This window comes from Helianthus annuus, chromosome 14 (genome assembly GCF_002127325.2).
Source record: "Helianthus annuus cultivar XRQ/B chromosome 14, HanXRQr2.0-SUNRISE, whole genome shotgun sequence".
Classification (NCBI taxonomy): Eukaryota; Viridiplantae; Streptophyta; class Magnoliopsida; order Asterales; family Asteraceae; genus Helianthus; species Helianthus annuus.
Window position 1 is genome coordinate 129273137 of NC_035446.2, and position 22123 is coordinate 129295259.

Sequence of the window (22123 nt, forward strand, 5' to 3'; positions counted from 1 at the left end):
GAGCAATAGCCGCCACCGAAAATGAAAGGTGCCATCCGTAATAGGCATGAGTTAGAGGTTGAATTAGGGTTTAATGGGAGAGAAGGGTTAGGGGTGAAAGGTGCCATCAATCGTCACTTTGTTACTTTTCTTGTACAGCTAAAGCTGCTTAGGAGTTAGCGTTTTGTTTTTGTTACCTTTGTTTTTTAGGGTTTAGATCTGTTGTGATGTTCGTGTGATTCGATCTGTGAAATTGGGTGTGGCCGGAGTGGTGGCTGTATGTAGGAAGTGGTGGTGGTGACGGCAGGATGAGGTGGTGGTGGCAAGATGTGGTGGTTAGGGTTTTAGGGTTAGGAAATTGGAGAAGATGAAGTGAATATGCAATTTTTTTTTGTTTTATTTATTAAACATTTAAATAAAAACATGAATTAACCAAAATACCCTTAAGTGAATAAACTTAGCTGAAAATTTTAACTTAGTTAGTACTAAAGAACGTAGAGTGTAACGGGTTTTGCAAATAAAGGAATGTGACTGTAATTATTGAAGTTAAAGACTACCCGTTTCAATCCGATATAAACATAAAGGACGAAAAGTATAATTTACCCCTTTTGTTTACCTTATAAGAATGTATTTACACCATATTGATTTAATTTATCATAAGTGGAAATTCTTTATCTGTATCATTAAAAAAATATCCACAAATAATATATATATAAATATGAGGTTTTGCAATGTTAGTTATCTCTTACAAATGTGGAAGACTGCGTGATGTCACAGAATTATTCTTGAACTCTCGTGCAACATTTAGAATACTTCTAAGTTCAGCCTTTTGGATTGGTTTGGTTATGTATCGCAGCGGAAGTCTTTGTTTGTGTAAACACAAGATTATTTTTAGTGTAATACTATAACAAAGATGGTTATGTATTACTTGAACAAAGTTACAAGTACAAAGTGTTTAGAAGAAGTTGAGTTATGAATGAGTTATTAGGGGTCATGTGGGGTGTCCTCAAAATGAGACCTTCATCACCTATTTATACTAGTTCATACTAGTTCTAGAGAATTCTTAACTAGAGAATTCCATACAAATATCTAGGATATTTATGAGCTGAATTCTAGAGAGTTCCTTCAAAATATTTATGGCTTCTAAGTGTTTTCATGGTCATTCTAGAGTGTTCTTGGCTGATCTAGAGTCTTCAGATGGTGTCAAGATGTTCCAACAACTTGTAGGCTGTTCCGGAAAATTCCAGGCAGCCCTAGATGCATCTTTACTGTTTCGGAACCCTCCAAAACTCGCGAAGAAAGTTGTGTATTTGGGCGGATCATGACAGTAAGATAACATACTTTGATAGGACATGACATGTGGTGAATCACCCTATCACAATAGTGAATTCATTTAATGATAAACATTATGCAATCATGGTTAATCGTCATAGAGTGTTAAAATACTAATCTTCACACACAAATAGAGTTTTAATATACATCAATACATTTATCTTCTATATTTTTCTAATACAACGTATTTACAAGGCATATCAACCAATTTGTGTTTTAGTGCGCTTTAAGCATGAATAAACATTTATATTGTTAAAACCTAACAACTTTTAAAACCTTGACCCAATCATTAAAATTACATGCTCTCCATACACATATATAATATCTTTAAATTTAATATAAGGTTTTATTTTAAAGTTTGAGTTAAATGCCATTTTAGTTCATGTGATTTGGACCATTTTACCAATTTAGACCAAAGATTTTATTTTTCGCATGTGAGTCAAAAAATGTTTCATCATTGCCATTTTAGTTAACTGGGTTAACCTCATCCATTTTTGTTCTGTTAATGAGAAATGCAATTCGGTCATTTTATATGTAATTCTGTTAACTAGAAGGGCAATTCGGCTATATAAAATGACCGCATTGCCCTTCCCGTTAACATAAAAAATGTATTAAGTTAATTCAGTGGACTAAAATGGCAACTGTAAAACATTTTTAGACCTATAAGCAAAAAATAAAACATTTGAACTAAATTGAGAAAATGACCCAAACCATATTAACTAAAATCACATTTAACTCCACTGAGTTTTTTATTTTCTATTAGGGGTGTTCAGGATTCGTTTCGAATTCGAAAAATTCGAAATTCGTTTAAATTCGATTCGATTATCAAGAATTCGTTTCGATTATAAGAATTCGAATTCGAATTCGATTCAATTCGAGTCAAGTAAATCGAATACGAATCAAATACGAATTTATAATTTCAAATTCGATTCGATTCGAAATTTGAATAAATATTATACATTTTTTATTTATTATTTTTATATATAATAAATATATAACTTTTATTAAGCTATACTATAAATTCTTTTCTAAATTTTTCCAAGTATTAAAATTATCCATCACCAAATCCATTACATGACCCATAAGTAAAACCTAATTAACAAATCAATCAATAGATTTCTAAACATAAAAATATTAACTTATAATATGGAGTGATTATTCCCGACTTCTCATTTTGAATTTTAGACTTGTGGTACTTTATTTGAAACTTTTTAATGTGATATCGTGTTTTAGGGCTGCTTTAAAATTTATGTTTCATTTTTATAGTTTTTTACGTGTTTTAAAGAATCTGAATTAAATCGAATTTGTTCGAATTCGAAATTTTAATCGAATACGAATTGGGTTTTTTATTCGAATACGAATTTGATTCGAATTCGATAGGTTTTAATCGAATTCGAATCGAATACGAATTCAAGAAAAAATAAAAATTATTCGAACAATTCGATTCGAATAATTCGAAAATTCGATATTCGATTCGATGAACACTCCTATTTTCTATTGAACTAAAGTTAAATCATTAACTTTTTTATATTTAAAACCATATAAAATATTGTACCCATTAGACACCTTCATAACTGGTTTAGAATATAACCAATAATAATCTCCCTGCTGCTAGTGCTAGCTTTCCTCTTTCTAAAACCCTCCACTCCACCACTATGAACGGCAGCGTTACGGCCAGCGATGTCGCCCGAGCCATCGTCGCCGCCCTCGGCTGGAACTCTTCTTCCGACGATCGCAAATCGGCACTCTCATACTTAGAATCTGTATGTTTACTCCACACCTATTTCACCAATCTCTATGTATATAACTATAATATAATGTATCATCATTCTATACGCATCATACGTGTTTGTTTTTCATGATTCACTATATTGTGTTTAGAAATTTGTGGTGGTGTTTGCGTTTTTTTGAAGCTATGTGTGGAAATCAGTGATGAGGTTATGTTGTTTGGTTAGAAATTGAGGGAATTTGTTACTTTAGGTTTATCTAGGGTTTCATGTGGTTTGGCTCTCGGTTGGAGTTTGATGTTTGGTTTATGTGAGGTTTGAAGAATGTGAACGTTTTTTGAGTTTTTGGTGAGGTTTTGGGGAAGTTTGTGCTGTTGGAGATGTTGTCTTCAGCCCAACCCATTAAGGCTAGTCAAGAATTAGAGAGAAGATGGGAAAGGGTTCGGCCGGCCCTAACCCTAATGGGCTTTAAGTGTTTTAAGCCTAGTTGTTTAGTTACTTGTTTAGCAAGGGACTAACCCTAATTCTAGCCTATAAATATATCTCTTGTACTTGTAAGCATTATCACTCAATAAAATACAAACCCTAGTTGCCCCCGTGGACGTAGGTTACACACTGTGACCGAACCACGTAAATCTCGTGTCTACTTTTCTTGTTGCTTTCGTTTATTGATCGTGTGTGTGTGATCTAAATCCTAACAACTGGTATCAGAGCTCAGGCTCTTGATCAAGAACACACACCAGCCGCCGACCACCTCCTGCCTCCAGCCGCCGCCGCAAACCCTAATTAGGGTTTCGCCGCCGCCACCTAGCCGCCGCTAGGGTTTCCACGCCGACACCCACCGACCCGCTGCAGTTTCGCAGCTTTGCTCCAGGGCAACCGGGTACCGCCGCCGCCACCTAACCCAGATTAGGGTTTTGCCAGCCGCCGCCTACCATCTTGCCGGAATCGCAGAACCGCCGCCGCCGCTCAAAAAGAAGGGTTTCTTTACCGATTTTCGCTGCTGCGTTTTTCGGATTTCCTGCACGTTTTTCGAGGTCAGATTTCAGGGTTGTTTTTTTTTTTCAGTTTATTCTCTCACGATTCTCTGGTTAGTCTCTGTTATTCAGCAAAGATGTCTGACGATGGAAAAGTCAGAATTGAGAAGTTTGATGGGAAGAATTTCGGATGGTGGAAGATGCAAATCAAGGATTTGCTGATACAGAAGGATCTGGATGCAGCCTTAGAGCCTCCTCCTACACCTGTAACGGATAAGTGGACAGCCATTGACAAGAAAGCTATGTCAACTATCAGGCTCACTCTTTCTATGAATGTTGGCTACAATATTTCTGAACAAACCTCAGCACGAGGAATCATCGAGGCTTTGTCAAATATGTATGAGAAGCCGTCTCCTGCCAACAAGGTGTTTCTGATACGGGAGTTAGTCAACACCCGCATGAAAGAGGGAAGTTCTGTTATTGAGCATATTAATTTGTTTAATTCTCACTTGTCGCGTTTGAATTCAGTAAAATTCAAGATAGATGATGAACTGCAAGCATGCCTGCTCTTGTCCTCATTACCTGACAGCTGGTCAGGAACTATTACTGCAGTCACTGGGGCAGTTGAGACCCTCACTTTTGCTAAAGTTCGTGACTTGATATTGAATGAGGACTCGAGAAGGAGGAATTCTGGAGAGACAAGTTCGTTGCTCAGTACTGAGGGGAGAGGGAGAAGTAATAATAGAGGTGGAAATAGAGGAAGGTCAAAGTCAAAACGAAGAAGCAAGTCAAGACCAGCAAAACCGAGAAAAGACATACAGTGCTGGAACTGTGATGAGCATGGGCACTTTAGAAGTCAGTGTACTAAACCTCATAGAGACAAAAAGGAGGTGAATGCTACCACAGCCTCAGATTCAGAGGATGCCCTTATTTGTTGTGTCGAAAATACTGTTGAAGACTGGATTATGGATTCAGGAGCATCGTTTCATGCTACTTCTAGCACAAAGAAGATGAAGAATCTACGAACAGGTAACTTTGGTAAAGTTCGTTTGGCTAATAATCACAGTCTTGATATTACAGGAATTGGAGACATAGACTTAAAAACACCATTGGGAACCATTTGGACCTTAAAGAATGTTCGGGTCATTCCTGGTTTGAAGAGGATGTTGATATCCATTGGTCAGCTTGATGATCAGGGATATGATGTTCACTTTGGTAGAGGACAATGGAAAGTTGTTAAGGGTAGTATGGTCATTGCAAGAGGAAAGAAGAGAGGTACACTATACATGGTTGAAGTACCAACCGATGGGGTTAATGCAGTATCTGATGGGTCGAGTCTATCAAAGTTATGGCATCAACGACTCGGCCACATGAGTGAAAAGGGGATGAAGATGCTTGTTACCAAGGGAAAGCTTCCAGAACTGAAACAGGTCGAGTCTGAGTTTTGTGAACCGTGCATCCTTGGCAAGAAAAAGAAGGTGACTTTTGTGAAGACAGGGAGAGCACCAAAAGCTCAGAAATTGGAGCTGATTCACTCAGACGTGTACGGGCCGACATCAGTTGCTTCACCTGCAGGATCTCGCTATTATGTGACCTTCATAGACGATTCAACACGCAAGGTATGGGTTTACTTTCTTAAACATAAATCTGAAGTTTTTGATAAATTTAAGAAATGGAAAGCTGCTGTTGAACTTGAAACTGATTTGAAGGTGAAATGCTTGAAGTCTGACAACGGAGGTGAATATATCAGCAAAGAATTTACAGATTATTGTGCTGAGAGGGGGATCAGGATGATAAATACAGTTCCAGGAACTCCGCAACAGAATGGGGTTGCAGAGAGGATGAACAGAACATTGTGTGAGAGAGCCAGGAGTATGAGATTGAATGCAGGGCTCCCAAAAATGTTCTGGGCTGATGCGGTTAACACCGCGGCTTATCTTATCAATCGTGGGCCTTCAGTACCGTTGGGATTCAAGATTCCTCAGGAAGAATGGAAGGGAAAAGCAGTTGAGTATGATCACCTGAGAATCTTCGGGTGTAGTGCTTATGATATTGATCTTGAAGGTGACAAGTTAGATGCCAAAGCAAAGAAATACACGCTCGTTGGATATGGGTCTGATAAAATGGGCTACAGGCTTTGGGATCATGAAAGCAGAAAGCTAGTCAGAAGCAAACATGCTGAATTCAATGAAGCAGAGCTGTACAAAGATAGGAATTCAGAGAAGTTAGAGGTTCAGAAAGAAGTGGTCGAGTTTGACACTGACGGTCAAAAGAATGAACCAGTTATAGAACCTGAATCAGATTCTGAAGATGACACAGGACCAGAGGTTGAAGGTGGATATAATGAGACAGGAGAAGTCTCTGACAGTGGGAGCTCAGAGAATGAAGAAGAACAGCCTCCACAGCAGCCTGACCCGTCAGAAAATTGGGTCAGGAGATCCACCAGAGTTAGTAAACCGCCTAATAAATATAATCCTTCAGTTAATTATATTCTCTTGACAGAAAACGGTGAACCAGAAAGCTACTCTGAGGCAGTCAAGATGAAAGATTTTCTCCAGTGGGAGCATGCAATGAAGGATGAGATGAGCTCTTTAGAGAAAAACAAGACTTGGGTCTTAGTAAAGCTTCCGCCAGATAAAAGAGCTTTACAAAATAAATGGGTCTTCAGGGTCAAAGAAGAACACGATGGTTCTAAACGGTACAAAGCTCGTTTAGTAGTCAAGGGGTTTCAGCAGAAGAAGGGAGTTGATTATGATGAGATTTTCTCTCCAGTGGTGAAGATGACTACCATCAGGTTGGTTCTTAGTATTGTAGCCGCAGAAAAGTTGCATCTAGAGCAGTTAGATGTGAAAACAGCTTTTCTACATGGTGACCTAAATGAAGACATTTATATGGCACAACCTGAGGGATTCAAGGTTGTTGGGAAAGAGAACTGGGTTTGCAAATTGAAGAAGAGTTTGTATGGTCTTAAACAGGCACCCAGACAGTGGTACATGAAGTTTGATAACTTCATGGAGAGGTCAGGGTACAAGAGATGTCAGATGGACCATTGCTGCTATTTGAAGAAGTTCAGCAACTCTTATATCATATTGTTACTTTACGTTGACGATATGTTAATTGCAGGTTCTGATATGAAAGAAATAAGCAGGTTAAAGAAGCAAATGTCCAAAGAATTCGAGATGAAGGATTTGGGTCCAGCCAAACAGATACTCGGGATGAGTATAACCAGAAGCAAGAAAGATGGCTCAGTGACACTATCCCAGGAGAAGTACATCGGGAAAGTGTTAGAGAGATTTGGTATGAACAGTGAGAAGACCAAGCCTAGAAACACGCCTTTAGGAAGTCACCTCAAGCTTACTAAAGAACAGTGTCCCAGAACAGAAGAAGAAAAAGCTGATATGGCTAGAGTTCCATATGCATCTGCTGTAGGAAGTCTAATGTATGCTATGGTATGCACGAGACCTGACATAGCACACGCAGTTGGAGTTGTCAGTCGCTTTATGTCAAATCCGGGAAGAGAACACTGGGAAGCAGTTAAATGGGTGCTTCGTTATTTGAAAGGTACGTCAAAGATGGGGCTGTGTTTTAAAGGAAAGGATGTGGTTCTCAAGGGTTATACAGATGCTGACCTGGGTGGCTGTAAAGATACATTTAAAAGCACTACAGGATATGTCTTTACAGTGGGAGGAACAGCAGTGAGTTGGATGTCCAAACTTCAGAAAAGTGTGGCTTTATCTACTACAGAAGCTGAATACATGGCAGTAGCTGAGGCCAGTAAAGAACTAGTATGGTTGAAAGCTTTTCTGAAAGAGTTAGGGAAGAATCAAGCTGACTACCCGTTGTATTGTGACAATGAAAGTGCGGTGAAACTTGCAAAGAATCCTGTTTATCATGGGAAGACGAAGCACATAGGGATGAGGTATCATTTTGCCAGAGGATTGATTAGTGAAGGATCAATCAGTTTGAAGAATGTCCCAGGTGCTAAGAATCCAGCAGATATGTTTACCAAGGTTGTGGTGCTGGATAAGCTGAAGCTATGCATAGCTTCAGCTGGCCTTCAGGAATAATGTTGAGAAGGCGGGGTAACTAGGGAGTTTTGAAGATCAAGGGGGATTTTCATTTACAGAAGTACAGAAGAGATGGTGCAGTTCGAGGTCCGAAGACACCAAGTGGGAGATTGTTGGAGATGTTGTCTTCAGCCCAACCCATTAAGGCTAGTCAAGAATTAGAGAGAAGATGGGAAAGGGTTCGGCCGGCCCTAACCCTAATGGGCTTTAAGTGTTTTAAGCCTAGTTGTTTAGTTACTTGTTTAGCAAGGGACTAACCCTAATTCTAGCCTATAAATATATCTCTTGTACTTGTAAGCATTATCACTCAATAAAATACAAACCCTAGTTGCCCCCGTGGACGTAGGTTACACACTGTGACCGAACCACGTAAATCTCGTGTCTACTTTTCTTGTTGCTTTCGTTTATTGATCGTGTGTGTGTGATCTAAATCCTAACATGTGCTGTATAAGATGATGGAATTGAAAGGTAATTTAACTCGGATACGTAATTAATTAATGTTATGAAATATTAGATGAAAAATAATGGAAAATATGGTGAGGAGGAATAATTAGATCAAGGTGTAAAGACTGCAAATTAGAAGATTATGCCCTAAACCCTAAGACGGGCGGCTATGTCCTAAATCCTTTTCGTGTGTTTTTTTTTGTATTAAGATGTGGCTTACATACAAATATTCTATTACTGATATGATTTCATCAAGTTCTTCGGGGTCTTCGTAAGGTCAAAATTGCCACATCACAACCTATTCCACTCATGTTATCCTTTCTCAATAAGAAAATACTATTGTTACTAGAGATTTATCCTCTAACAAAGGAACTAGTTGTGAGTTACATATTTTTAAGGAACTAGATGTTGGTCTTCAAAGCTTGAATCACTCACAATATGAACGCACTAACAGGAGGATTTAGTTTTACTGCTTTCAAAAACCCTACTACTCATTCATAAAGAAAATGTACGGACATATATAAAGACCCAAAACAGAAAAGCCACTAATCCACTAACCTCTAATTAGGGCCACTAAACCATTAACCCACCAACTAAAAACTTGCTAAACACTTAACAATAAAATAACACATGACTAAATTAAAATAAACCCAGTTGACCCTTGCCCGTTGACCCATCAAGATTAATCTACATAGTGTTGGTTCAGGCTTTGGTTGTACACACACTTGAACGAAGTGTTCAACTGTTTTGTATTAACTGGAAACTGATTACAAGAGCTGAATATAAAATATGTTCACTGCTACTCTTATATATAATGGGAAAAAAACAAACACATGCTAAATTAAACTGTGATCTCCTGCTATCTAGCAACTACCATGCAAAATTCACATCCACGAAACTCAGTTAACCCCTGACCAAGTCTTCATTAAGCACCACTCTCTCAAACCCGTTTGACCCGTTTATATCTGACCCAATTCAGATCCGACTCGCACACCCGTGAACAAACTTGATTGACCCAACACTAGATGATGTAGATTGTTCTATTCGATTTCCATGATTAAATATAAAGATATGGTAATTTTGTCATGATCTCTTAGGTTGCGTTCGTTTCATGGAATGGAATGGAATGGAATTAGAAAGTTTTTCTTTGTAAAATTGATCTTGGTTGGGGGAGGGAGGAATTTGAAATCCCATGAATTTCTTTAATCAATGAAATTTGTGACTATTTCAACATTCCATTCCATTCTTTCATTAGAGTGAAGGATTTCTAAGGAATGTTGAAATAGTCACAAATTTCATTGATTAAAGAAATTCATGGGATTTCAAATTCCTCCCTCCCCCAACCAAGATCAATTTTACAAAGAAAAACTTCCTAATTCCATTCCATTCCATTCCATGAAACGAACGCTACCTTATATCTTCCCACATAGTCTCTGATTTCAAAGATGCATTTGCAAAAATCTACTAGATGATAAAGGAGAAAAACCGATTATGGGAATCGAACCATCACATTACAAATCTGTTGCTCTTAACATTCATACATATATATTTCACCGAGGGTATTCTGCTTTCACATACGTTTTTCGTAGTAAGTTTTAACTCTCTTTTTTTTTTCTAGGTAAAAGCTGGGGATGTACGTGTTTTGGCAAGCACGTCGTTTCTTTTAGTCAAGAAAGATTGGCCTTCTGAAGTTCGTTTGCATGCATTTAAATTGTTACAGGTACTTTCATTTGTTTACTGATTTTCTGTTCTCATAATTTATATATACCAACAACGTAACTTATTACCTCAGCCAAAAGCTTTATTTCTGCATTAACATGTATGCACTAACACTGTCTTTCTTTGTAGCATTTAGTGCGGCTACGGTGGGATGAACTAAGCTCTGAAGAAAGACGAGAGTTCGCAAAGGTTTCTATTGATTTAATGAATGAAATTGCAAACAGTTTCGAAGAGTGGGCTCTAAAAAGTCAGACAGCTGCTCTCGTTGCTGAGGTGTGCGTCTGTTTTCATGCCAACATTACAAAGTATCATGATCACGCTTCATATACTTAGTTAATCTGTTTTATTTTTATCTTTATTTTGTTACAGATAGTCAGGAGAGAAGGCGTGAGTTTATGGCAAGAACTTGTACCGTCTCTGATATCTATTTCCAGCTCTGGTCCAACACATGTAATGAAAAATCCGCTTCCTGTTTTGTTTTACGACTTCAACTAAAATTTGTTATATATTGCATATGGAAAATCAAGCTGATTTATGTTCTAGTTTTAGGCTGAGATGGTATGTATGATGCTGAGGTGGCTTCCCGAAGATATCACTGTTCATAATGAAGACTTGGAAGGTCAGCTTCATAGCTGTCAATAGCAATTATAGCGGTCGCTATAGCGCACTATATAGCAAAGCGATGTAGTGTCAACATTATGGTCATAGCGACGGATAGCGAGAATAGCGACACCTTAATTTAAATTTAATATAGATAGCAATTAAATATAGCTATAAAATAGCTAGATTTTAGGTTTTTGTTAAATATACATGTAAAAGAGAATATACACCAAGGTATTTTGATATGATATACATATAAAAAAAAATAAAATTCTTTTTCTAGTGTATCGCTATATATAAAATAGCCGCCGCTATTTATCGCTATTCGCTATGTAGCATATAGGTATACCTTATCGCTATTTGTCGCTATTCGCCATTAACTACTATGGTCAGCTTCATTTGTTCGACTCTAAATTAACCCGAATATTAAACTACTAAAATCTATGCAGGTGATCGTCGTAGACTGTTGTTACGCGGGCTAACTGAATCTTTGCCTGAAATTTTGCCATTATTATATACAGTAAGGATTGTGTTGCATCTATTATATAAAATGTGTACTTGTGCTTCTTTTACTATAATTTATCGCACCTGTTACACAACAGTTGTTAGAGAGACACTTCGGAGCTGCCATGACTGAAGCAGGTAAGCAACAAATTGCCATTGCTAAGCAGCATGCAGCTGCAGTGACCGCTACTCTTAATGCTATAAATGCATATGTTGAGTGGGCCCCTTTGCCCTATCTTGCAAAGTATGGCACGATCCATGGGTATGATCTTTTTGTCCTTCCTATGCAATTGGATATTGGTTTTACTTTATGTTATTGTTTCTGATTGTAAATTGTTAGAATAGCTGTGCAGTGCATGCTTTCTTGCATAGAGAACCATTTCATTTTTTAGATTCTGACAACTTTTTTTAATATTTTTTCCCTCAACTAGTTGTGGCTTTTTACTCTCTTCTCCTGATTTCCGGGTTCATGCTTGTGAGTTTTTCAAGCTTGTATCTTCAAGGTAAGTAATCATATATATAGTTTTAACATTATGCATTTTGAAATGTAAGGTGTACTTGTAATCGTAACTAGTGGGTTACCTTCTGCGCTCCGCAGCGGGTTCGAAACGTAGATAAAAATAAGCAAATCGCGAGAGCTAAAGTTTTTTGATTTTTTAGTTAAGGGGCTAAACATGTCATTATTAAGGTTGAGAGGCTAAAGTTGTTTATTGTTAAAGTTGAGTGGCTAAAGTTGTGTTAGTTAAGGAGCTAAACATGTCATTATTGAAGTTGAGGGGCTAAAGTTGTTTGATGTAGTTAAGGGGCTAAACATGTCATTATTAAAGTTGAGGGGCTTGACATGTCATGTCATTATTATAGTTGAGGGGCTTGACATGTCATGTCATTATTAGTTGAGGGGCTAAAGTTGTTTATTATTAAAGTTGAGGGGCTAAAGTTGTTTTAGTTGAAGGGCTAAACATGTCACTACCAAAGTTGAAGGGCTAAACATGTCACTACCAAAGTTGAAGGGTTAAACATGTCATTATTAAAGTTGAGGGGCTAAAATTGGTTAATGCCAAAGTTGAGGGGCCAAACTGGTTAAACTATCATTTTTGATGATTGCTTTTTGCAGGAAGAGACCTGCTGAGGCAGATTCTGATTACGATCCTGCAATACGCAGCATTCTTTTGATATTGATGAACGTGTCTACAGATTTCTTGAACATATCAGAGTCGGGTTCTGGGATCATGAACGATAATGACTTTGAGTTTGCAGAGTGTATATGTGAGAGTTTGGTGTCTTTGGGTTCTACAAACTTGCAATGCATCACTGGTGACAATGAAATATTATCTCAATATCTACAAAAGGTAATGTAATGATTAAAGTTGTGTCAGGTAACTTGTGAATTTGGAACTGCACTCTGATTCTTTAACCTTTATTCATACTTAAATGTTAATAGTTATGCATACTTGAATAATATTATTATTTGAATTTCTTTGCAGATGATACAATATTTCAGACATTATAAGCTTGAGCTTCACCATCAGTCTCTTATATTCTGGCTGGTATATTATCAAGTTTATGCTAAATTGCTAATACTTTTATGAAGCCTTTTTATAGCTGTATGTACTCAAAGACTCATCATCTTTGTTTGTAATGTTAGGGGTTAATACGTGACTTGATCATGAAGCCAAAAACTTCAGCTGGAGACAGCTCAGCTGACAATCTAGCATCGACTGATAATCATAAGCAAAAGATCTTACCTTTTGTGAATGATGAGATCTGTAGTGTCATGCTGGATATATCCTTTCAGAGAATGCTTAAGAAAGAAAAAGTCAACCCCGGAAATGAATTTCCAGGTGGGCCACTTGAATTATGGAGTGATGATTTTGAGGGCAGAGGAGACTTTGGTCAATACCGTTCAAAGCTGGTACGTATGTGTGTGCATGGCTGTTCAAGACAAAACAAGTGTATGGGTGTGCAGTTTGTTTCTATATTTTTTTAATCCTTCCTGATGTGTAACCACTATATGCAGTTGGAACTGATTCGACTTATCGCTTCTTTCAAACCTGTTATAGCCGTTACCAAAGTTTCTGACAGAGTTAGTATGATCATCAAGAGCCTTCTTCTTGCTCCACTGCCTTCTCAGGTACGGATATTATTTTGGGTAAATTACACTTTTCGTCCTTTATGTTTGTATCGGATTGCAATGGATAGCCTTTAACTTCAATAATTACAGTCACAATCCTTTATTTGGAAAGCTCATTACACCTTTCGTCCTTTAGCACTAACCAGGTTAAAATTTTCAGTTAAGTATGACATGTGCTTTGCACATGAGGGTAGGTTAGTCATTTGGCCCTTTTATTTAAAAAAAGGGTAATTGCATGGTACCCCTGACCGCGGAAGGGATCTCCCTTCCCAAGCTAGCGACCCGGCAACGCTGCCTGGCGGTGACTACCCAGCCGAGTTTGAGGGGAGCGAAGAGCCTGCAAGCAGGATTCGAACCCGCGCCACTTTGGACTCCCGAACCGGTTTTAGATGGGTGCCGGTGGCCACTGGGCGGACACCCCGTGGTTAATATATATTTAAAGAAAATTACGATTTTGGCCCCTGTGGTTATATCACTTTTACCCTTTTAGTCCAAAAAGGAATCTTTTAACATCTGAGCCCCCAACGTCTTTTATTCTAACCCTTTTGGCCTCTAACACTAACCCCATCCATTTACTTTTAGGGGCCAAAAGGGTTAGAAAAAAAGACGTTGGGGGCTCAGATGTTAAAAGATTTCTTTTTGGGCTAAAAGGGTAAAAGTGATATAACCACAGGGGCCAAAATCGTAATTTACTCATATATTTATAATAAAGCTTAAATTAAAAACCCTTATACACAACTCTCCCCCTCTCTGGAACTTAAACCAAACACCATCACCACCATCTATGGCTGTCAACGCCGGCCACCAAAAAAACCCACCGGCCAGCAAAGAAACCCCACCACCTGTGACTACCATCGCCGCTTGTCACCGTCACACCGACCACCAATCCGACCACAATCTCCGAGATTTGATGTAGCTTGATAACAACAAAAAGATCATAAGTATATTATCAACACCATAACTAATAGAACAAAATCAACGAAACAATCATAGCACAAACATTGAGTTCACTTAAACCAAATGTTTTATAAAATTCTAGCTTGGTATCAACAAAAAGATCATAAACAAGTTATCAACTCCACAACTAAAAAAACAAAACCAACCAAACAATCAGAGACCACAAATGCAAATCAAACTACAACTCACCTGATTAAACTCCAAAACATCAGATTTAAACCTAACATGTTCCCCTTTATCACAATGAATATCAACAGAAACTCCAGAAACAGTCACACCACATCCAGGCAAAACAATATCCCTTTTTCTTGATTCATCAAGCTCCACCAATCTCCCACCATCAGGGCAAGATTTTGCAAACTTTAATCTAAAATCACTAGCAAAATCAAACCCTAATCCCAATGAATCAAAAGCCCTTTGTTCGATCGGTTTCTCAGAGTAATCCATCGAATTTGTTGCCAAGATTTCAAGAAACAAAGTAGAAGATATTTTTGCAGATCTGCGATTTCTTATATCTGGGTTCTCGTCACCACCTTTAGCATCTCTCCACTGCTGCAATTGAGCAAGAAAAGAGGGATAAAGACGAAGAGATGAAGAATGTTAGACGGTGGAGGTGCTTACGGCAGTGGCGATGCTAGGGTAGTGGTTCAACAGAATGTATTAGGATAAAGAAGATGAAGTGAGTTTGGGCTTACGGCAGTGGCGATGCTGGGATGAGCAGATTAGACATGATTTATTAGAGTTGCATATTTCTGAGGACATGGTCCAAGATCGGACTTCGTGGAGGCATAGGATTAGGGTTAAGGACTTTTAGAGGATATTGCAGTAAGGCCTTGGGTGTATTTTAGGGTCGTAGGTTCCTCTTATCTTTAAGGGACCTTTCCGGTGATTGTCTCTTGTGTTTATGCCCAAATGATGTTGTATGCTATTATACATGATTTACATAATATTATGTCACTTTGATCACTTTCTTGGTATGTTTGACTTCTTATTTTCTATATTCTTTGACTTGGAGTGTTGGTATGCTGTTCGTTTTCGAGCCGAGGGTCTCTCTGGAAGCAGCCTCTCTATCCGTATGGATAGAGGCAAGGTCTGTCTACATCCCACCCTCCCCAGACCCTATAAGTAGCTTTGCTATCTGTGGGATTTACTGGGTATGGTTGTTGTTGTTGTTATTTATAAATAAATATAAATATACTTTTAAATAAAATGGTAGGGTAAAATGACAGGAATACCCTCACGTGCTTTGCACATGACTAGACTTAACTGATAATTTGAACAAGGTTAGTGCTAAAGGACCTATGGTGTAATGCTTTTAACAAAAAAAGGACTGTGACTGTAATTATTGAAGTTAAAGGCTATCTGTTGCAATCCGTTACAAACATATAGGACGTAAAGTGTAATTTACCCTATTATTTTTCTGCAACCCACCAGTCTTTCTTTACGACTAACAATTTTTTGTATCATGATTCATGAATACTTTTGCCAAATCAAATTTCAGAATTTGGCGACACTAGAGAGCATGCAACTTGCTGTAGAGAATGTTGTGGCGGCTGTTTTTGATGGTTCAAATGACAATGGGAGTGGCTCTGATGCTCAACTTGCTTCATGCAGAATACTAGAAGGTTTTCTTAGTCAACTCTAGTGCATTCTTGAAAACCTTTTAAGTTTTAACATAATCATCAAACTCTAATTACATCATTAACTGTGAATTAAAGGTTTACTTCAGCAACTTCTTTCTTTAAAATGGACCGAACCTGAGTCAGTTGAACTACTTGGACACTATTTTGAGGCGCTCGGTCCTTTCTTGAAGTACCATCCTGATGCTGTCGGAAGCGTCATCAATAAATTGTTTGAGCTTCTAAACTCATTGCCAATTGTTATGAAGGTTTGGGTTTCAGTTATAAACTTTGTAGTTTTATATGAATTGATAAATTGATTGAATTCTACTTTGAATGTGAAAGCTTAGCTAGTAAATTTAATTAATATTTAGTTATTTACCATGTCATTTGTTTGGCAGGATCCTTCAATCAGTGGAGCTAGACATGCAAGATTACATATTTGCACATCCTTTGTTCGATTAGCCAAAACAGTTGACACCAGTCTTTTACCGCATATGAAGGTAATTCATAATTGAAACTAATTATTTATAAAAAGAGTAAAATGCCATTTTCGTCCCCGAGGTTTGGCTAGTTTTGGGACTTTCGTCTAAAGGTTTATTTTTCCGTATCTAGATCCAAAAGGTTTGAAATCTTGCCTTTTTCATCCAGCTCGTTAACTCCATCCATTTTTCTCCGTTAAGTCAGGGGTATTTTCGTCCTTTTTGTTAACTTAAAGGGCAATTCGGTCTTTTACATGCTTGTACATTATGCTAAATGCTTGTACATAAAGTGACCAAACCTCAGGGATGAAAATGGCATTTTACTCTTGTATAAAAGTTAATTATCTTTGGGCAAAAGGTTTTCTGGGTCAACTCAACCCGGTCTACAAGAAGTAATGTCAGTAACCTATGAATCTCTTTTATAATAGGGCATAGCAGACACGGTATCGTATTTACAAAAGGAAGGCCAGTTACTTCGCGGGGAGCACAATCTTTTTGGTGAAACGTTTCTTATTATGGCATCTGCAGCTGGGTAATATATTTACTTCTGTACTTTTTAGTTCACATGCTTGATGGTCAATGTTGACCTCACTGACCATGCTATTTATGCTGGTGCAGACCTCAACAACAGCAAGAAGTTATGACCTGGTTGCTCGAGCCTTTGAGTCATCAGTGGACTCAACTTGAATGGCAACATGCGTACTTATCTGACCCTGCAGGTCTGATTAAACTGTGTGGCGAGACACAATTTATGTGGTCATTATTCCACACTGTTACGTTCTTTGAGAAAGCACTTAAGAGAAGTGGCGCTAAAAAAACCAGTGTGAACAATGATACTACTGCATCATCTGTTCCACATCCATTGGCTTCTCATCTTCCCTGGATGCTTCCGCCTCTGCTCAAAGTAATTTCCTTGACTATTATTATATATAATATTTTCAGTTACACCCTTCACCTTTATAAGTTTAACTTTAAGAAAGTTATATTTTACTTTGTTTAACCGAATTACACTACAACCCCTGAACTTTAATAAAGTTAATCACTTTGATTTTGACTATTCTGTTACGTGAATTTTTTTAATGTTTTTAACGCTCCACGGGTGTTATTTTTCGTAACGTTGTTTTTAATCCGACCAGTTATTTTAAATGTTTTTGAACCGTTTGGTTTTTTCTTTTTTACACCGCTCAACACTTGTATCTAAATACACACCATTGCGACATGCTTTTTTTATCTACGTTTAAACCGAGCCGCTGCAATGTGCGACCGTCGTGCTTATATTTATATACATTTTTATGTAACTTTGTTAGAATAACTTGGCTTTGGTATATAATGACTTAACTTTTATGTGACTTTCGCATATACCGGTCGTGACGTGGTTTTTTATCGTCACCTAAAATGTCCCGTCATGATTTTCTTATTTTTATGTACGTTTCGACCCGCCGCGGAGCGCGGGTGGTAACCCACTAGTTTTTAAATAATTATAGATGTGGCAATGTTGGCCCACTTATGAATGGGCCGATTTGGGTTGTGTTTTATCTCAAACGGGTCAAAAAAAGTTCGCTAAAAGGGAAATGGGTCAAACGGATTAAAAGCAATCCAAAAGTCTACCTTTAATGCATACAACCTTAACCCGTTGTAATATCGTTATACATCTTTATTGGTTCCTTTAGCACATTACATTCAACACAGGTATCTTTTTTCTCATGCTGTGTTTGTCTTCTCTTTCCAGCTTCTCCGTGCGGTACATTCTCTTTGGTCGCCACCTGTAGCTCAGATGTTACCTGGAGAAATAAAGGCTGCTATGGCTATGAGTGAAGTTGAGCGAACCGGTCTCCTAGGGGAAATTAACCCTAAAATGTCCAAAGGTGGAATTACTTTCGCCGATGGCATCCCCGCGCATATGAAGGATGGAAACGCAGAACCAAACGAAACCGATATCAGGAACTGGTTAAAGGGTATTAGAGATAGTGGGTAAGCAACCATTACAGTTTGTGCTATTTATTTGATGTGCATCATGGGGTTACTGATATGTTTATTTACAATAGGTATAATGTATTGGGGCTATCGACAACAGTGGGAGAATCGTTTTTCAGATGCACAGATGTTGACGCCGTTGACTTAGCACTAATGGAGAATATTCACTCAATGGAGTTTAGACATATAAGACAGCTTGTTCATTCTGTTATAACACCGTTGGTCAAAAACTGTCCATCTGATCTGTGGGATATATGGTTAAAGAGGCTCTTGTATCCCCTGCTTGTATATTCTCACCAGGCTTTGCGGTGCTCATGGTCTGCTCTTTTTGAGGAAGGGAGAGCCAAAGTTCCTGATGTTTGTGGAGTTATAGGTGGGCCCGATTTAAAAGTTGAAGTGATGGAGGAAAAGCTACTTCGGGCTTTGACCCGTGAAATTTGCTCACTACTTTCGGTTTTAGGTTCACCCGGATTAAATTCTGGGCTCCACTCTGAGCAGTTGCCTACCGATTCTGATGTATTGTCTAAGTCTGTAGTTGGGTAAGTATGACATACGAGTTATCAAGGCCAATTGTACCTGTGGAGGTGGCAAAACGGGTGGGTTGGGTTACGGGTCAAGGTTGGTAGTTTATTGAAAACGGACCGGGTTGACTTGGAACACTTACCGTTGAAAACTTTAGCCACCTTTGATATTCATGTACTATATTTAGGGGTGCTAAACGGGTCGTGTTCGCAGGTTAACCTGACCCGAACCTGAAAATTTTAGACGAGCCCGAACCCGACCCGTTTAAATTAGAAAATCTTATGTCAATTTCTCTTTTGAGTTATAATTAAGGCATAAAATACACACCCAATTTAATTTCTGACAAAACATATTGTAAAAAAATGTAATATAATATAAATGAGTTAAATGGGTCAACCAACCCGACTGGGTTGACCTGAGCTTGACCCGTTTAGCTAAACGGGTTCGTGGGCTCAACCTGAAACTGACCCGGACCCGTTTAGACTAAACCCAAACCCGCGATTTTCGTGTTAAGTCGTGTCGTGTTTTCAGGCCGTGTCAGAAATTCACACCCCTAACTATATGTTTTGAAATTGAAATAATTATGACTTCTTGCAGGTTTCTCTTACAGAACAAGGATATAGCAGTTCCACTTTTGCATATGTGTTTAGATGCTTTTAGATGGACAGATGCCGACGCCACGACGAAGGTCACTTCCTTCTGTGGGGCCATAGTTTCTTTGGCTATCTCAACAAACAATACTGAACTGAGACAGTTCGTTTGTAAAGATTTGTTCTCTGCAATAATCCAAAGTTTAGCTCTAGAGTCAAATGCAAATGCAAATACCAGTGCCACCCTTGTCGGTATCTGCTGTGAAATATTTGTAAGCTTCTGTAAGCAAGATCCCGCACCCAGACAAGTTAGTAAACCATCTTTTTTTATTTTAGCAAAACTTAAATATTAATTTTCACACTTTTTAGTTAACGTCTACTTTTTCTATAGATTTTGCTCTCGCTTCCTTGCATTGGGCCTCAAGATCTGCTTGCCTTTGAAGAAGCATTGGGAAAGACCAGCAGCCCTAAGGAACAAAAACAGCTTATGAAAAGCTTGTTGTTGGTTGGTACTGCAAACCAGTTGAAAGCCCTCGCTGTTCAAAAAGGTCAAAATTTAATCACAAATGTTGTCGGTAAGTACCTTCTTCTCTTTTAACCCCCTCATGGGTTCTCATGACATCAATTTTGGGGGTAATTTAATAAATGTAGTTTTTAGGTAAATCAAAGAATGGAGACTTTAAGGTTTAACTAGTAATAAGGCCCGCGTGCTTTGCGGCGTGGGTACCTCGCAAATATCGAACGAATTAGTCCAAACGTTATGTGATGTGTTAACCCTATGGAAACGCACGTTTTGACGTATCCGATTGAACTCAATGTGCTAATCGAATTTATATCGTACAATCATAACGTATTATATGTGACTCGACTAACTCGAATTTATATCGTCAAAACAAAAACTCTTGAGGGGGTCAAAGTGACATTTACAAAGTTCATAAAAAGTTAAGTGGCTAAAAATTGCATTTTCTAAACTTAAGGGCTAAGAAAGGGTAAAGATAAAATTTGATAAAGTTTTGGGGTAAGAAAGAAACTATAACAAAGTTGGGGCTGAAAAGGAAACTATCACAAAGTTGGGATGGCAAAAGCAAACTATTTGTAAAAAGGAGTAGTAGTTTAGGACTAAATTTGCTATTTTATGAAACTTTGAAGGTACTAAAGTTAAGGGACCAAAATTGCAACATCCGTAAAAATAGAGGGGGAGGAAGACAAAGCCGGTGGGGTTTCCACCGACTTTGTCTTTTAAGATGTAGTAGAATATCTAAACGGCTATTGATTAACACTGCAATTTGTGTTTTCCAGCAAGACCTCGAAGCACGCTACCTCCTTCAGAATCCAGAACAGATGACGGAAGTGCAATTGGATTGGCTGCAATTATGTAAGGTTGATGTTATTAGCTTGGTGGTCATATGTACACAACAAAGCTTTTTTTTTTCGAATACACACTAAAACAAACAGTTATTAAAAAATAACTATCGAGCCGTATGTAACAAAATGTTATAATCCTTAAAATCGTGTTTGCCGGCTAAATGTTATTGGTATGCTAGTATTCTGTTTCAGGTTTTAGTGTGAAGTTGCAATTCTTGTATCCAATTTGGATGTAGCATTTGTACTTTTTATAATATGTGTCGGATTGTTGGTTAATGAGTCTAAATTATATTATTACAGGCTTACAGTGACTTAAACATGTTTTATGTGTTCGACCCATTTGACGCTATATTTAACTGAAATTTTGTTGACTCGTTTGAATAAGAATGGCCTAAGCCAGTCTTCATAAATCATAACTGAATGGGTTTACTCGAGTTCATGAATCCATTGCGAGGCACTGGTACCATGTGGTGTTGCGGTTTGTGGGCTTGGTCAAAGTCATTGATGATTGGCTAATATCAAGTTAGCAACTGTTACTTGAAACTTATAACACTTATTTTGTTCATTTGTTCTAAAGCACCTTTAGTTGGTTCTTAGTAAAATTTATGATATTTAAAATAATCACAGAGAAAATGTGCACAGCGGTTAATGATGTTTTTTTGGTTGTGGACAAAATAAGCACCCTAAGTTGGTTCGTAGTAAAATCTATGCATTTGTTTTGCAACCTCTCTGTGTATATATACCTTTTGCAACATTAGTCAAATTAGGTAACATGTTATTGTAGTTAAACTGGTAAAATTACTCTGTGCTATGCAACGGGAATTTGTTCGTTGGAGCAACCGGAATAGAAAATTCAAAAAGAAAAAAAATCGTGATTTACCCAAAAGGATGTCGACACGTACGTGATTGGGAGAGGGAGGGCCACCCATGAAGCCTTTCAATGTGAAGGAGAGAGAGGTTCCCGCCCTTTGTAGGCAACAATGGAGATGAACTTAAAAGAGTTTTTAATTTGTGTTAGGTAAGTGTATGACCAAAATGACATATAACACAACTTGAACATGACGTATGAAGAAATTTACCATTTTAACTATTTTTTACATATATTATGATTTATGATTAACAAGAACTTCCAAG

At 37.9% G+C, this 22123-nt stretch overlaps 1 protein-coding gene across 2 annotated transcripts; it reads left to right on the forward strand.

Moving 5' to 3' along the window:
* Positions 1 to 2877: 2877 nt before the first annotated feature.
* Positions 2878 to 21265, forward strand: LOC110903732 (protein HASTY 1). 2 transcript variants are annotated; one of them, XM_022149516.1, is made up of 22 exons: positions 2878 to 3074; positions 10145 to 10246; positions 10375 to 10518; positions 10615 to 10695; positions 10795 to 10864; positions 11295 to 11365; positions 11448 to 11611; positions 11781 to 11852; positions 12464 to 12698; positions 12834 to 12896; positions 12995 to 13261; positions 13367 to 13480; positions 15939 to 16062; positions 16156 to 16325; positions 16458 to 16559; positions 16967 to 17070; positions 17157 to 17442; positions 18268 to 18509; positions 18584 to 19051; positions 19632 to 19932; positions 20016 to 20199; positions 20924 to 21265. In XM_022149516.1, exons 1-22 carry the CDS (start codon positions 2967 to 2969, stop codon positions 21001 to 21003), a joined length of 3552 nt encoding a protein of 1183 aa, XP_022005208.1. In that variant the 5' UTR covers positions 2878 to 2966; the 3' UTR covers positions 21004 to 21265. The 2 variants fall into 2 exon arrangements, with proteins under 2 accessions (XP_022005208.1, XP_022005209.1); XM_022149517.2 differs by having other exon boundaries at positions 2969 to 3074; positions 10789 to 10864.
* Positions 21266 to 22123: the final 858 nt, after the last annotated feature.

Coding starts and splice junctions, on each gene's coding strand:
- LOC110903732 (XM_022149516.1), top strand. CDS start 2,967: ATGAACGGCAGCGTTACGGCCAGCGATGTCGCCCGAGCCATCGTCGCC. Junction 12,897..12,994: donor AGTCTCTTATATTCTGGCTG/GTATATTATCAA, acceptor TTGTAATGTTAG/GGGTTAATACGTGACTTGAT. Junction 16,063..16,155: donor TTCATGCAGAATACTAGAAG/GTTTTCTTAGTC, acceptor TGTGAATTAAAG/GTTTACTTCAGCAACTTCTT.